Source organism: Dendrobates tinctorius, unplaced genomic scaffold (assembly GCF_039654945.1).
Source record: "Dendrobates tinctorius isolate UK_male_01 unplaced genomic scaffold, ASM3965494v1 ptg000251l, whole genome shotgun sequence".
NCBI classification, from domain to species: domain Eukaryota; kingdom Metazoa; phylum Chordata; class Amphibia; order Anura; family Dendrobatidae; genus Dendrobates; species Dendrobates tinctorius.
Genome location: NW_027361918.1, coordinates 2,106,964 through 2,123,844, shown reverse-complemented (window position 1 = coordinate 2,123,844; position 16,881 = coordinate 2,106,964). Strand labels below are relative to the sequence as shown.

The 16,881-nt window shown below is 48.1% G+C and overlaps 1 protein-coding gene across 8 annotated transcripts in view; it reads right to left on the bottom strand.

The window, feature by feature from the left end:
* Positions 1-16,881, bottom strand: part of LOC141065409 (uncharacterized) — a 585,755-nt gene that overhangs the window by 544,631 nt on the left and 24,243 nt on the right. For 5 of the 8 annotated variants that reach the window (XM_073557875.1, XM_073557873.1, XM_073557874.1 and 2 more), the window contains one exon: positions 12,263-12,439. The exons of 1 other annotated variant lie outside the window; for it this stretch is intronic. In XM_073557875.1, the coding sequence (XP_073413976.1) occupies positions 12,263-12,439 (177 nt within the window). Of the gene's footprint in view, positions 1-5,682; positions 5,875-12,262; positions 12,440-12,555; positions 14,685-16,881 lie in introns of those variants that run through there. 2 more of the 8 variants (XM_073557878.1, XM_073557880.1) reach the window with 2 other exon arrangements.

The following is a 16,881-nucleotide window of genomic DNA, read 5'->3' as shown; positions in this document are numbered from 1 at the left end:
TCTATCCTGTAAGAACTCTGTGTAAGGAGGCAATCTGGAGAGTGCCTGTATGTCGCTCACCCTACGTGCGGATGTTATTGCTACCAGGAATGCTGTTTTAAGGGATATAATCTTTAGTGAGGCGGAATCTAAAGGTTCAAACGGACTTTCTGTCATGGCTGTAAGGACTAAGTTTAAGTCCCACGGTACGCATCTATCTTTGTGTATAGGTCTCGATCTGGCCGCTGCTCTGATGAACCTTGCTACCCAATAATCTTTTGCAATATCAGCTGCAAACAGGGCCCCTAAGGCTGAAACTTGTACTTTTAGCGTGCTTGTGGAGAGACCCAATTCGAAACCTTTCTGGAGAAATTCCAGAATATGTTTCGTGGGAATTCCATCTCTGATGTCAAAGCGAAAGGTGGACAGGAAGCGTTTCCAGGTCCTAGCATAGATATTAGTGGTGGTTAATTTTCTGCTTCTTAGGAGGGTGTCAATTAAGTTCTTGGAGAACCCTCTATTTTTTAATAGTGACCTTTCAAATACCACGCCGTCAAATGAAGTCCCGCTACTTGTGGGTGGCTGACTGGCCCCTGGTGGAGGAGATCCCGAAGGTTCGGCAGTACCCAGGGATCGCCTACCAACATGGTCCTCAACCATGCGAACCAGGTCCTCCTGGGCCAAAAGGGGGCAATCAGTATGACTCTTGCCTGATCCTCTCTGATCTTCCTGACTACCAGAGGAAGAAGATTCAATGGTGGAAAGGCGTATGCCAGAGAAAAATCCCATCTTATCAGTAGGGCATCCACCGCCAGGGGATTTTCCCTGGGGTTCAGAGACCAGAACAATCTTTCTTTTCTGTTTTTTCTGGTGGCAAAGAGGTCTACCTCTGGCTGGCCCCATCTGCGGACAATCTGGCGGTAAATATTTTTGTTCAAAGCCCATACTCCTTGTCTTAGAGCCTTGCGGCTTAAAAAGTCTGCTCTTACATTGTCCTTTCCGCTGATGTGGAGCGCGGTCAAAGATAGACAATTTCTCTCTGCTATCTGGAGGAGCCGTTCTGTTATCTGCATCAGAGCGCTGGAGCGGGTTCCACCTTGGTGGTTGACATATGCTACCGCTACCTGGTTGTCCGAGTGTATCCTCACATGATGGCCCTGCAGGTAGATAATGAGTTTCTTGACTGCCCGCTCTATCGCCAATAGTTCTCTCTGGTTGGATGAGATTTCAGAATTAGAATCCCACTGGCCCTGTACCACTATGTCCCCCATATGGGCTCCCCACCCGAAGGAACTTGCGTCTGTGGTTATAATACGGGTTATCTGTGTTATCCAGGGCACCCCTGACGCTAGGTTCTCGCTCTCAAGCCACCATCTCAGTGATGCAGCAGTAGAGGGGCTTAGACACATCCGACCCTGTAAGGAGCCTCCAAGGGCCCTGCTATTAATCAAGACGTCGTTTTGAAGGGTTCTGGTATGGAACTGTGCCCACCTTACTGCTGGGATGCATGAAGTTAGAGAACCTAACAGGGACATGGCCTGTCTGAGGGTCATAGATGGATTATCCATTGCCCGAAGAACCTGCTCCTGTATCTTTTGTATTTTATCTAGTGGTAGCAGGCACCGCTGAGTGTCTGAATTTAGTATCAACCCTAAAAATTTCTGTATTTTTAAGGGCTGGAGTCAGGATTTCTCGTAGTTTAAAATCCATCCCAGGTTTTCTAACCTGGATTTAGCTTTTTCTATCTGGGATTTACAATGACCCACTGATTTTCCTACAATCAAGAAATCGTCTAAATATGGAATGATTAAGACGTCCACCTCCCGTAAGTGAGCCATAACCTCGGCCACTAACTTTGTAAAAACCCTGGGTGCTGCTGAGAGACCAAAGGGAAGGGCTCTATACTGAAAATGACGTACTGTGCCCTCTACTGAAACTGCCACCCTCAGGAACTGCTGGAAGTCTGTATGGATAGGTACATGATAGTACGCGTCTTTCAAATCTATGACTGCCATAAAACAACCTTTAAACAATATTTTTATTGTTGTATTAATGGACTCCATTTTGAATTTATGATTAATCAAAAACTCGTTAAGGGAACGAAGGTTTATAATCGTTCTGAATGTGTTATCAGGTTTCTGGATTAGAAACAGGGGAGAGTAAAACCCTCTTCCTCTTTCAGCCTCTGGGACCTCTACCAGAACATTTTTCTGACATAGGCTCAAGACTTCCGCTTCTAAAGCCGCTTGTTCGAGATGAGAATTTCTTAAGGGGGTCAGTTTAAAGGTGTCCCGCGGGATCTGGGAGAATTCCAACCTAAGCCCGGTGGATATTACCTTGCGCGCCCAGTCACTATTCGTAATCTGTGACCATGCCAGGAAGAAGGATGACAGTCTACCCCCTACGGGAACCGCTAGTCATTGATTTGGTTTCTTTTGATCTCTCGACGAGCGTGTAAACATATAGCCCGTACCTCGTCTCCTTCTGTCTTCCCATCTGGGTCGATCTCTAACAGGCGAAGAGTTGCGCCTTCTCCCCTGGCCAAATCTCCTTCTACCAAATGGGCGACGGTAGGACGCTGATGAAAGGTTTGGGAACCTTTTCTTGTCATCCCCCGCCTTTTCAAGCAGCTCGTCTAAGACAGTTCCAAACAAGTATTCGCCCTCACATGGAATCGCACAGAGCTTTGCTCTGGACTGGATGTCTCCCTGCCAGCACTTTAGCCACAGGGCTCTGCGAGCTGCGTTAGAGAGCCCTGCTGCTCTGGCGGCCATTCTCACCGCATCCGCTGAGGCATCTGCTAGGAAGGCTGCTCCCTCTTGGATGGTCGGTAGGGCCCCAAGAATTGTCTGTCTTGATGTACCCTGTTTTAGTTGTGACTCCAACTGGTCCAACCAGACCATCATGGACCTGGCCGTGCACGTTGAAGCCACTGCTGGTCTTAGGGACCCGGCCGCCATCTCCCAGGTGTTTTTCAGGAAAGTATCAGCTTTCCTGTCTAAGGGATCTTTAAGGGATCCCATGTCCTCAAAGGGGAGCGAGGATTTTTTTGATGCCTTCGCAATGGCCGCGTCTAACTTGGGGGCTCTGTCCCAAGAACTTACTGCCGGATCGTCGAAGGGGTATCTCCTTTTGAGGGCTGGTGGTAGCGACCCTCTTTTGTCCGGTCTTTTCCACTCTCTGTGGATCAGATCCTGTATCTTTTGGTTTAACGGAAAGACTCTCCGCTTTCTCTGTTCCAGCCCACCGAACATGACATCCTGCATGGATAAATGGGGCTTAGGCTCCTCTACCTCCATTGTCCCTCTGACTGCTTTGACCAGCTTGTCTACCCGGTCAAGAGGCAGACAAAATCGCCCCGAGTCCTCTTCTCCTGAGGAGGACGAGGGAGATGAAGCCTGGGAGTCTCTGCTTTTTCTCCACTCTGTCGAGGAATCAGACTCCGCCGGGACCTCGCCCCTTAGACTTTGCGGCTGAGACAAGGACTTTAGGGTTTCCCTCATTTCTACCCTGACAATGTCTCTCAAACTCGCCGCTACTGCAGGCGACTCTTCTGCCACCGTCTGCTGAATACAGGGAGGGCACAATCTTTTGAGTCACGCGTCCGGTAATGGGCATGCACAGAGTGCGCATTCCCTATGCTTATTTTTATTTGTCGCTTTTTTTCCCTAGAAAAAGAAAAAACACAGAAGGGGGGTCCCGTCACTGAGTGAACTTTCACGAAGATCACTTACCAGTGCCACAATCAAGTACCGGAGAACGAGGGGGATTTCTTTCAGCCGATGCTCCTGTCTGCCTGGAGGAGCTCTTACGAGTGGACTGGTCACTTCGTCCCGCATTACTGTCACGGGACCCTTTCTTTTTCTGTTTGACCTGCCGAAGGTCATCCAGGGGCGGCAGTGATGTTTGCCGCTGCTGCCCTTGCTTCTGCCGCTGCTGCTGCTGCTCTCGATCGCTTTCCATTACCACTGCTGCTGCTGCACACTGCTGCATGTAGTAATGTGGCCAAGGCAAGGAACCCTGCCCGGGTCCCGCCTAAATACCCCCTCCTCCGGTCAGCAGTATCCATGCCGCGCCCCTCCCCCCCTTAACGGAGCTCCCTACCCCAGCTGGCGCCCGAACTCGCGCCATCGGTGTTTCCGATGGGCGCCGCCATCTTGGAATCGCCGCGCATGCGCAGTGGCGCGCTGACCCGGAAGCGCCTCCTCCGCCCGCCCCCTGACGTCACCGCTACCCCGGAAACGCCGGAAGCCCCGCGGGACGCCCGGGAGCTCCGGAGCAGCGCCCGGTCGCAGCCCCCTGCACAACGCTGCCAACCCATGTGCGCCGCCGGAGCCGGGAATCCCCGGGGGGGGTATACTTATCGGCGGCGGCTAAATTCCTGGAGACGGACATCCTCCGGACGCCGCTCCCTGCTGTCCACGCCACCGCCGTGACACCCATCCTGGGCCACCGTGGCGTCCTCCAGGAAATCCGAACCAGGCCGAGGTAGGAGACCCCCTCGCTACCGGAGTCGGCTGGCCGGCCTGGGATCCAAATCTTCTGTAGGATCCCGTCCCCTCAGGAACAGGAAACCAACTGATGCGTGGGAGAGGTGCCGCCCTTTTGTATCTGTAGGTTTCCTGTTCCTATAGGGCGGATCCCCTCTCTCGTGGTGCTGTCATGGGAGTCCGAATAAATGAGGCTGTATTATATCTGACAGTGCGACCACAGAAACGGCCACAAAGAAATGACTGAGGTCTCCTCTTACCTGGTGACACAAGAGGCCGGAGCTCCTCCACCACAACGTCCTTATACTGATCCCAGTGTCCTTCTACAAAATCCCACTCCTCCATGGAGAAATAGAGAGCGACGTCCTGACACCGGAGAGGAACCTGACAACCAACGAGAGAGACATCACCCAGAATCCTCCAGTGTACACTGTATAATCTCCCAGCAGTCTCCTCTCATCACCCAGAATCCTCCAGTGTATACTGTATAATCTCCCAGCAGTCTCCTCTCATCACCCAGAATCCTCCAGTGTACACTGTATAATCTCCCAGCAGTCTCCTCTCCTCTCATCACCCAGAATCCTCCAGTGTATACTGCATAATCTCCCAGCAGTCTCCTCTCATCACCCAGAATCCCCCAGTGTATATTGTATAATCTCCCAGTAGTCTCCTCTCATCACCCAGAATCCTCCAGTGCACACTGTATAATCTCCCAGCAGTCTACTCTCATCACCCAGAATCCCCGTGTAGTCTCCCAGCAGTCTCTTCTCCTCACCCAGAATCCCCCAGTGCAGTCTCCCAGCAGTCTCCTCTCATCTCCCAGAATCCCCCAGTGCAGTCTCCCAGCAGGCACCTCTCCGCTCATCACCCAGAATCCTCCAGTGTAATCTCCCAGCAGTCTCTTCCCATCACCCGGAATCCACCAGTGCAGTCTCCCAGCAGTCACCTCTCCGGTCAGCAGCTCGGTGATCTTGTTGGCCAGTTCTAGGACCTTCTTCTCTGGTGTCGGGCAGTGCAGGGGTTCTGTGATGGGGCTCTGGATCTTGCTCCGTCCTCCGGACATACAGGGAGTCACACGGTCCCCGGACGTCGTCTTCACCACCACCGTGTGCTCCTGTGTACAGTGACAGACGCCGATCACCACAGATTCTATCCATCTTTTCAGTCCTGTTCTATTAATAGAGATCAGAGTGATCTCATGGGAGACTCTCACCTTTCCCTTTAACAAGTCGATTATCTCCAGGGCGAGGAGTAATACTCTTGCCGTCATGTTGCTTTTGTCCTGGTCGATCCTCGTTGGGTCATTTTTCCTCCTGACGTCCTGGTCCTGATCCTTCTGTCCTTCCATGTACTCCCACTCCTCCATGGAGAAATAGACAGCGGCATCCTGACACCTGACAGGAACCTGACATACAGTTAGGTGCAGAAATCATTGGCCAGGGACGAGTCCTCGTGATTTCAGCTCTGCAGGCCGCTAGTTTTTATTTAAAATTAAATATAACTTTAGTGGAGACTTTCAGGGTTAACCCCTTCATGACCGGGCCAATTTTTACTATTTTGACCACTGTCCCTTTATGAGGTAATAACTCAGGAACGCTACAATGGATCCCAGTGATCCTGAGAATGTTTTCTCATGACATATTGTACTTTATGATAGTGGTAAGATTTGCTCGATATGACTTGCATTTATTTATTGAGTGCTGCTGGAGAAAATAGCGCAAAATAGGGTCTTATCCAAGACACAAATGGTTAACACAATTGGATTGCACTCACCAGATGGAGCTATAATTTTGCTTGTAGGAATATTCGCTGCAGCAGATCCACAGGTCCACTGATGACCAACCGTGGGAAAAAAAAAAAATGGGTAAGGCCTGTTTCACACATCCGTTATTTGCCATCGTCAAAATCCGCCAATTTTTTTAAAAAAACGGATCCGTCAAAAAAAAAGGGGCGGATCCGTTTTTTTCCCCATAGACTTAGATTATTGGCGGATCTTGACTGACAGTCGTCCGTCCTACCCGTTTTTGTACGGATCCGCCAAGATTTTAGCGGCTCCCGGGCGGATGAAACGGACCGCACAACGTTTTTTCTCTTTGACGGAACGTCAGTTTGAACTGCACATGCCGGGAATCATAGCCCCGGGAGGCATTTTAACCGGTCCTGGGAGCCGCTAAAATCTCTCTCTCTCACCATCGCTCCCGCCGTGTCCTCACCCCATCTCCGACCATCACTCCCGCCGTGTCCTCACCCCATCTCCGACCATCGCTCCCGCCATGTCCTCACCCCATCTCCGACCATCACTCCCGCCGTGTCCTCACCCCATCTCCGACCATCGCTCCCGCCGTGTCCTCACCTCATCTCCGACCATCGCTCCCGCCGTGTCCTCACCCCATCTCCAACCATCACTCCCGCCGTGTCCTCACCCCATCTCCAACCATCGCTCCCGCCGTGTCCTCACCCCATCTCCAACCATCGCTCCCGCCGTGTCCTCACCCCATCTCCAACCATCGCTCCCGCCGTCTCCTCAGCCCATCTCCGACCATCGCTCCCGCCGTCTCCTCACCCCATCTCCAACCATCGCTCCCGCCGTCTCCTCACGCGAGCTCCGACCATCGCTCCCGCCGTCTCCTCACGCGAGCTCCGACCATCGCTCCCGCCGTCTCCTCACGCGAGCTCCGACCATCGCTCCCGCCGTCTCCTCACGCGAGCTCCGACCATCGCTCCCGCCGTCTCCTCACGCGAGCTCCGACCATCGCTCCCGCCGTCTCCTCACGCGAGCTCCGACCATCGCTCCCGCCGTCTCCTCACGCGAGCTCCGACCATCGCTCCCGCCGTCTCCTCACGCGAGCTCCGACCATCGCTCCCGCCGTCTCCTCACGCGAGCTCCGACCATCGCTCCCGCCGTCTCCTCACCCGAGCTCCGACCATCGCTCCCGCCGTCTCCTCACGCGAGCTCCAACCATCGCCTCACCCGAGCTCCGACCATCGCTCCCGCCGTCTCCTCACCCGAGCTCCGACCATCGCTCCCGCCGTCTCCGACCTCCCGCGACATCGCCAGCTCCGACCTCCCGTGACATCGCCAGCGTCGGCCTCCCGCGGCATCGTGAGCTCCCCCCGGCACATGTCTTTCCGCGACCCCGCACTCTTCTCGCAGTCCCCCTGGCACTTGTCTTCCCCCGGCACATCGGCTGTCCTTTTTATTTTTTAAGCGCGGTTCCTTTAACATTCCTAGATCGGCAGATCCCGTCATATCAACGGTCCGGTGGCACCCGATGGTGTCTCGACAGCCACGGATCCGTTCTCCGCCTTTTTTGGTGGCTGGCAACTGACAGGAAAAACGTATGTGTGAAACAGGCCTAAGACATTTGTGGTATTTCCTGATGAAGTCTTAGAACTTTGATACAAGTAGAATAAAACCACATATCTGTATGATAATTCGCCCGGACTTCCAGTTATTCAGCAGAATAAATCCACATCTTACCCATTTTTTTTCTTGCATTTATGAAATATTGGAAATTTGGTGAAAATGTAGCAAGTTTCAAACTTTTAATTTTTAAGCCCTTAAACCATATAACAATATCACAAAACCTAGTCACTAAATCACATTTCCCACAGGTCTACTTAACATAAGGACAATTTTTGAAACAATCATTTTTGTTAGGAAGTTATAAGGGTTAAAAGTTGACCAGAGATTTCTCCAACATTTACAAAACCATTTTTTTTATATTGATCACATCTGAAGTAACTTTGGGGGCTATATTACAGTAAATACCCACAAGTGACACCACTGTAAAAACCGCACCCCTCAAAAGCGCATTCAAGTATGTTAACCCTTCAGGTGCTTCACAGTAGATAAAGCAATATGGAAGGAATAAAAATTAACATTTTACTTTTTTTTTTTTACAAAAATATTACTTTAGCACCAATTTATTTTATTATCACAATTGTAACAGGAGAAAATGCTCCACATAATTTGTCGTGCAATTTCTCCTGAGTACTCTGACAGCCCATAAGTGGGGAAAAATTACTGTTTGGGTGCACAGCAGAGCATGGAAAGGGAAGGAGCGCCGTTTGACTTTTTGAACTCAAAACTGGAATTGAGAGAAGATGCCATGTCGTGTTTGGAGAGCCCCTGAGGAGCCTAAGCAGTGGAAACCCCCCACAAGTGACCCCATTTTGGAAACAGAACCCCTCAAGGAATTTATCTAGATGTGGAGTGAGAAACTTAAATTCACAACTGCTTTATAAAAAAATTCACAATTTTATTTTAGCCCCAAATTTTGCATCTTCACAAGGGTAACAGTAGAAAATGGACCCCAAAATCTTTTGGGAAATTTCTCCTGAGTACGCGGATACCCCATATGTGGGGGAAAACTACCGATTGGGCACAGCATGGTTTGGATAAGAAGGAGTGACATGGAGGAACGCAGACTTTGATGGAATGAACTGCGGATGTCATGCTGCGTTTGCAGAGCCCCTGTGTGCCTAAACAGTGGAAATCCCCCACAAGTGACCCCATTTTGGAAACTAGACCCCTCAAGGAACTTATCTAGATGTGTGGTGAGCACCTTGAACCCACAGGTGCTACACAGAATTTTACAAAATTGAACTGTGAAAATAAAAAAAATAAAAATTCCCACAAAAATGTTGTTTAAGCAGGAGAAAATGGACCCCAAAATTTGTTGTGCAATTTCTCCTGAGTATGCCAATACTCATACGTGGTTAAAAACTACTTTTGAAGCAAAGTGCAAAGCTAAGAAAGGAAGGAGCGCCATATTGGAGTTCAGAATTTGCTGGATTGGTTTTAAGGCGCCAAGTCACATTGACAGAGCCCCGGAGGCGCCAGAACAGCAGAACTCACCATAAGTGACCACATTTTACAAACTACACCTCTCAAAAAAATTAATCTAAGGGTGCAGTGATCATATTGACACCAGAATTTATGTCACAGAATTTTATTCCATTGGGTAATGAAGAAAATAATTATGTTTTTACTACCAAATTAAGTTTTAGCCCCAGATTTTACATTTTCACATGGGGAAATTGGCAAAAATAGCACTAAAATTTGTCCCAAAATTTCTGCTAAATGTAGAAATACCCCATATGTGGCTGTACAGTACTGATTAGCCATACGGAGAGACTCTGGAGGGACAAAGTGCTATTTGCCTCCTCGAGCCCAGTTTTTCCAAGAATAGTCTGTGTACTCAGTATACAGAGCAGCTGTATGCTAGAAGAGAAGAATCCCCTCAAGTGACCCCATTTTGGAAATTATACACCTTTAGGAATTTATCTACAGGTGCAGTGAAGATTTGACTTTATGGGTGTTTTCCAGAAACAAGCAGCAGTGGATTTTACTCAGTGAAAATTGCAAATCTCCCATTGTAGTGCCCAGTACGCTGTACTGCCCAGTACATTATGCCCAGCTCGTTCTTCTGGAGACAGACACCCGTAAATTAGTTGGGCTCTCTTTAGCTACAGAAATCCCAAACATGTGGACACTAAATGTGGTTTAGGCACACCGGTGTTGTGAACACCTTTGACCTGGCTTCTGAGTGTTGGCTCCCTCTGGTGGTTGCTGCTGATAATGGAGCTGGTCTGGCTGACAGAAGTCAATCACCTGAGGATGATGATTGGAGGTCAGGTGTTACAGACTGGAGAGATTTAAGTGAGCAACCTTCCCTCAGTTGTTCCGGTGATTTGGTTTTCTTCCTTAGCATTTTGGAAGTCTGCTTGCCTCCTGCTCCTTCCTGCATCTTTCAGATAAGTTATTTGTCTGCTTGAATCCTTTTTGAATTTTGATTCATTTTTGCTGTTCTCTGATTTTTGCTCTGCTAGTCCGAGTTCAGCCGGGTTCCCTGTTGGGACCTGTGCTGGACTCTTTTTCATATGCCACAGCTTGTTTCAGTCTTTTCTGTATCTCTAATCCCCTGTTATATCAGAACCAGAGTTCTGATCTAGTGGGGGAGAGGTCGTGTTGCCTCAGTATTTTTGCATATCAGATGTGTTGGATTTTTCTTAGGGTTTTTGCGTAATTGCAGACATTATCCTTTTCTGTCCTGTTCTATCTAGACAGTTTGGGCCCCATTATTTGCTTACTCTATTTTCTGCCTGTGTTTCTTGCCTCATCTTGTCCCACCGGCAATATATGTTCGGGGGCTATCTATTCCTTTGGGGTTCTTCTCCGGGGCAGTTTAGCTTTCTCATTTCTCTCTTTAGGCTTAGTTAATTCTTTGGCTGTGCCGAGGCGTCTAGGGCATCGTAGGTACGTCCCACGGCTAATTCTAGGTGTGTCGTCAGTTTAGGGGTCTGTAAGCTACCAACCTCTCTGGTTATCTGGTAACCTAGCCTATTTACCTGCTATCCTCCTCGGTTACCTAATCATAACACACCGGGGCTCAGAATGCAGGGGGGCTTTTAGATTTGGAAGTGCAGAATTCACTAACTTTCTTTTCAGGGAGCAAGGAGCTATTTAGCTTTTCCAGAGCCTTTGTGCAACTAGTAAAGCGGAAGCCCTCTGTCATGATCGATCTAGACCGGGTTTAATTCTGGACCTAACTGTATACTACCACTACCCTGAATCCTCCACTGTATTACTGTATAATTTCCCAGCATTCACCTCTCCTCTCATCACCCTGAGTACTCCACTGTTTTACTGTATAATTTCCCAGCAGTCTCCTCTCCTCTCATCACCCAGAATCCTCCAGTGTATACTGTATAATCTCCCAGCAGTCTCCTCTCATCACCCAGAATCCTCCAGTGTACACTGTATAATCTCCCAGCAGTCTCCTCTCATCACCCAGAATCCACCAGTGTACACTGTATAATCTCCCAGCAGTCTCCTCTCATCACCCAGAATCCTCCAGTGTATACTGTATAATCTCCCAGCAGTCTCCTCTCATCACCCAGAATCCTCCAGTGTATACTGTATAATCTCCCAGCAGTCTCCTCTCATCACCCAGAATCCCCCAGTGTACACTGTATAATCTCCCAGCAGTCTCCTCTCATCACCCAGAATCCTCCAGTGTATACTGTATAATCTCCCAGCAGTCTCCTCTCATCACCCAGAATCCCCCAGTGTACACTGTATAATCTCCCAGCAGTCACCTCTCATCACCCAGAATCCTCCAGTGTATACTGTATAATCTCCCAGCAGTCTCCTCTCATCACCCAGAATCCTCCAGTGTATACTGTATAATCTCCCAGCAGTCTCCTCTCATCACCCAGAATCCCCCAGTGTACACTGTATAATCTCCCAGCAGTCTCCTCTCATCACCCAGAATCCTCCAGTGTATACTGTATAATCTCCCAGCAGTCTCCTCTCATCACCCAGAATCCTCCAGTGTACACTGTATAATCTCCCAGCAGTCTCCTCTCATCACCCAGAATCCTCCAGTGTATACTGTATAATCTCCCAGCAGTCTCCTCTCATCACCCAGAATCCTCCAGTGTATACTGTATAATCTCCCAGCAGTCTCCTCTCATCACCCAGAATCCTCCAGTGTACACTGTATAATCTCCCAGCAGTCTCCTCTCATCCCCCAGAATCCTCCAGTGTATACTGTATAATCTCCCAGCAGTCTCCTCTCATCACCCAGAATCCCCCAGTGTACACTGTATAATCTCCCAGCAGTCTCCTCTCATCACCCAGAATCCTCCAGTGTATACTGTATAATCTCCCAGCAGTCTCCTCTCATCACCCAGAATCCCCCAGTGTACACTGTATAATCTCCAAGCAGTCTCCTCTCATCACCCAGAATCCTCCAGTGTACACTGTATAATCTCCCAGCAGTCACCTCTCCAGTCAGCAGCTCTGTGATCTCGGTGGTGAGATCTAGGATCTTCTTCTCAGGCATCGGGGAGTGTGGGGCTTCTGTGATGGGGCTCTCATTGCTGCTCCCTCCTCCGGATACATGGAGATGGATGATGGGAGTCACACAGTCACCTGATGTCTTCTTCTCTATTGTGTAATCCTGTATAAGGAGAGATGATGATCAATATTACACATAAGGAAACATAAGACAGTTTATGTGTTGTCTCTGCAGCTGCCCATCCATCTCAATAGGTGAGCTCATGTGGCCCCGACTACCTGGTTTACTCCTTGCTGTTTGGGAGGTCCGAGGACCCTGGTAGTTGGAGATCGAGAGTCAACACAAAGTTGCTGCCGGTGGTTTGGTGGTGGTGCTGTCTGGGCCGCTCTGTCAGCAGTGTGCTGGAGACAGCAGTGAGGGTGAAAATAGAAAGATACAGGCAGACGGTGATACAGGAGACTCTTCTATGGAATCCAACTTGGATATAGAAGCCAAGGTAGAATCAGGACCAAAACCTGGTAACTTCTCAGAGAATAACGGGAATCCCCCTGAAAGACATCATACTAGCTATACTAATATATTAATAGGTGTCATTTGCCAAAAATACTTCTCCAGGTTCGTCACTGGGGATTCTATCAATAACATCCATTAACAATAGGGAAGAGGATGAAGGGGGTTGACGATGAGGAATCTCTTATGTAGAAGACCAAGCTTCTTCTCTGATGAAATAATTTATTTTTCTGTAGACCGACAAAGTGACCGATTTGGAAGATCAATGTACACATCTTCTCGAGGGCCCGGGAGGTCAGGACTATTATGATGATAATGTCAGGACTGTATGGGAGGAACACATTATCCCTGTCTATATGAATTACAAGAAGGAGTTAGGAGGAGACATTACGTTGTTACTTGCGGTGGAGTTGGATTCTCCTGGGTGACCACTCTGTATAGGGGATGGATTCAGGAAAGCGATCGATGAAGGTTTTGTTTTCTTTACGCTGAATTTAGGGGCATGAAGCAGGTAGAGTGGGATACAAAAAATGTTTTAACAAAAACTTAAAAGAATGGAAATATTTTATAAAAACACAACTGTGGCTAAGATGGTCCATGGAAAGAGACCCATAACATATATTAACAGCCTGAGGAACTCGGGTGGAAAATTACAGAATGACCCAAAAAAAGTAAATAAAGCTTTTAGCAAATTTTACTCAACACTTTACAAACAAGATGGAGTAGGTGAAGAAGAGAGTGAGCGTTGTCTAAATACACTGACATTACCTACTAGAAATATTTCAGATAGAGATAGACTTACTGCATTGATAAAAGAAGAGGAGGTGGTGAAGACAATAAAGATATTAACGCCCCGGTTGACTCACGGGTGAGTTCTATTAAGTTGTTGAATAAAGATATTGCTCCAACCTTGGTAAAAGTATTTAATCACACGTTCCAAGAAAAAATTCTCCTAAAATCAGGAAATATGGCGCACATTAAGCTACTACATAAATGTGGAAAGATATAACAGATCCTGGTTCTCAAAAACATTGATAAATCAAGACATTAAGATTATGTCATAAATAATAGCGGATGGGTTATCAGAGATACTACCCTCACTTATACGTTCACACCGAAGAGGATTGGGAAGAAACAGGGCAGCAGTCTTTAATATGGAACAGGCAGTCTGAGATGGGATGAACAGGGAAGGGTTAGTGAAGGGAACCAGCTCTTCTGGCCGTAGAAGCTAAAAAGGTGTTTGATAATGGAAATTGGCATTGGCTGGGACGAGTTTTGGATAAGTTCGGGAGGTTTACATAAAAGTATACACTACCAAATGCAGGTCCCATGATGGTACTGACCTCCTAATCGTAGGTGATGGTCTGCTGGCGGGTAGTCTTAATAGGCGATTAGGGTAGATATCTGAACTGTAAGTGTGTAAGGTCTTAATCCTTTTTCAAATCATAGCTGGAGAAATTCTAGAATCCTGGGAATGTCAGGCTGGAAGGAGTCCCCCGTGGATTCTTCGACATGGGAGCAAAATATCTTCCAGGCTTTAGAGCAATTAGCCGAGGTAATTGGTTTCCTATTTGCCTGCATTGTGGTAACTACTTGATCTGACAGACCCTTAGAGATTAAGATCTGTCTCTCAGGATCCAAGCTGTCAGGTGCAATAGCTGTATATCCTGATGTATGAGGGGACCGTTAGATAGAAGGTCGTACCTTTGTGGAAGGGGAACTGGATCCTCTAGAAACATGAGATTTCACAAGGGAAACCAACTTCTTTTTGGCCAGAAAGGGGTGATCAGTATCACTGTGGCTCGATCTTCATGGGATTAATGAAAAAGGGGGAGAAGCATATAGCAGCTCTCCGTCTCAGCTTTGGGACAGGGAATCCACACTCCGGATTGTCTTCTGAATTTATGGAAAAGAAATTTGTCACTTTCGTATTTTTCTAAGTTTAGAACAGGTCTAGACACGGAACATCGCAACGCTAAGGCAGCTGATGAAACACCTCCGTGTTCAACTCACATTCATAGAACCATACAATCGTCCTGCTGAGGAAGTGTGCAATTTTGTTTTTGGAACCATTCAGGTGGACTACTGAAATAGAAAGGACGGTCTTTTTTGCCCACTGAAATATCTGCCGGGCCAGGGCCGATAGAGCTCTCTTTTTGGGTCCCCCTGATGCCAGACAAAGAAGACCTGTGATGTTGTCTAATCAGATCTTTACCTGTGGACCCGAGACTGTCCTGGCACCGCTGGATCGCTCCTATACTGCTCGAAGCTCTCTGTAGTTGGATGATTTTCTGCATACTTCTAGGGACCTTGTTCCTTCAAGGTATTGAACTTCTACTTTTGCTCCCCAACCCAGGTCGATTGCTTCAGTAATAACCCGGATGAATGGGGATAGGATCCATAGTGCCCCTTTTTGGAGATTTGTGAGGGACGTCCTCTATGACAGTGAAGATCTTAGACCTGTGGATAAGTTTTTTTTTTGTCTAGTTCAGATAGATGTCTGTCCCAGGTTGTCATAATTGCTTCCTGCAACCCGCTTGAGTGGGCCTGGCTCCACTGTATGCTTGGGATGCAAGATGTCATCAATCCCAAGATTCTCATTGCATACCTGACTGACACTCTTTTCTTCCTCTGGAAAGATTGAATCCTGTTTCTGATTTCATACATTTTTATAAGGGTCAGAAAGGGTATTCTGAGATGGGAGTCGAGGAGGACCCCTAAAAATGCTTTCCAGGTGTCACAAGTTATAGCGATATCGCTTAGTTTGACAGGCCCTTTAGAATGAGGATAGTCTTGGAGAGATGAGTCACCGAGTCCACCACCAAGAGAAGGTCATCCAAATAAGGGATGATAATTATCCCTTTCTTTCTCAAGAAAGCCACCACTTCAGTCATTATTTTTGTGAAAATACAAGGTGCAGAGGACAGGCCGAATGGAAGGCACTGGAGTTGTAAGTGGTGGATTATTCCCTGATATGCCAATGCAAACCTCAGGAACTGTTGGCAGGCAGGATGGATGCCACATGACACTATCCGTCTTTAAGATCTAGTGTGCACATTACCGAGTCCATCCCTATTAACGGGATAGTTGATTTTATAGCTTTTATTTTGAATTTCCTCTACCTGACCCACTGATTACGGGGCTTTAGGATTATAATAACTGTCTACAAATATCTCAAGAAATGTCACATTGTAGAAAGATCATCTTTATTCTCATTTGCACAAGGAAAGACTAGAAGCAATGGGATGAAACTGAATGGGAGGAGACACAGATTAGATATTAGAAAACACTTTTTGACAGAGTGATCAATGAGTGGAACAGGCTGCCACGAGAGGTGGTGAGTTCTCCTTCAATGGAAGACTTCAAACCGAGGCTGGACAGACATCTGTGAGATGGTTTAGCGAATCCTGCTTTGAGCAGGGGGTTGTACCAGACGGCCCAGGAGGTCCCTTCCAACTCTACCATTCTATGATTTTAATGGTACAACATTTTCCTGAGGGTTTCTTTATGGAGAAGAGAGTGGAATAGATGCCCTGACCAATTTCCGTGAGGGCTGCTGAAATGACTAAGCCGGACTCTATTAGATTCCTTGTGAAGGAAATATATAATTGTAAGGTAGACGAATGTCAGCAGAAAAAATGGTTAAAGGGAATCTGTCACCCTTTTTTTTTGCCTATCAGCTGCCGGCATTGACATCAGGGGCTTATCTCCAGCATTCTGTAATGCTTTCTGTAATGCTGTAGATAAGCCCCCCCGATGAAACCTGAAAGAGAAGAAAAACACGTTAGATTATACTCACCGGAGGGGGTGATCCACTCCGATGGGTGTCGCAGTCCGGTGCCTCCCATCTTCATATGATGCCGTCCTCTTCTTCCCTTCCTGTAGTGGCTCCGGCGCACTGCTCTGCCCTGTTGAGGGCAGAGCAGAGTCATGCAGTGTGCAGGCGTCGGGAGAGGTCTGGGGCCTGCGTACTGCAGTATTCTGCTCTGCCCTCAACAAGGCAGAGCAGTGCACCTGCACCGGAGCCACTACAGGAAGGGAAGAAGAGGACGGCATCGCTGCAAGATGGGAGGCGCTGGACTGGACCGCGACAG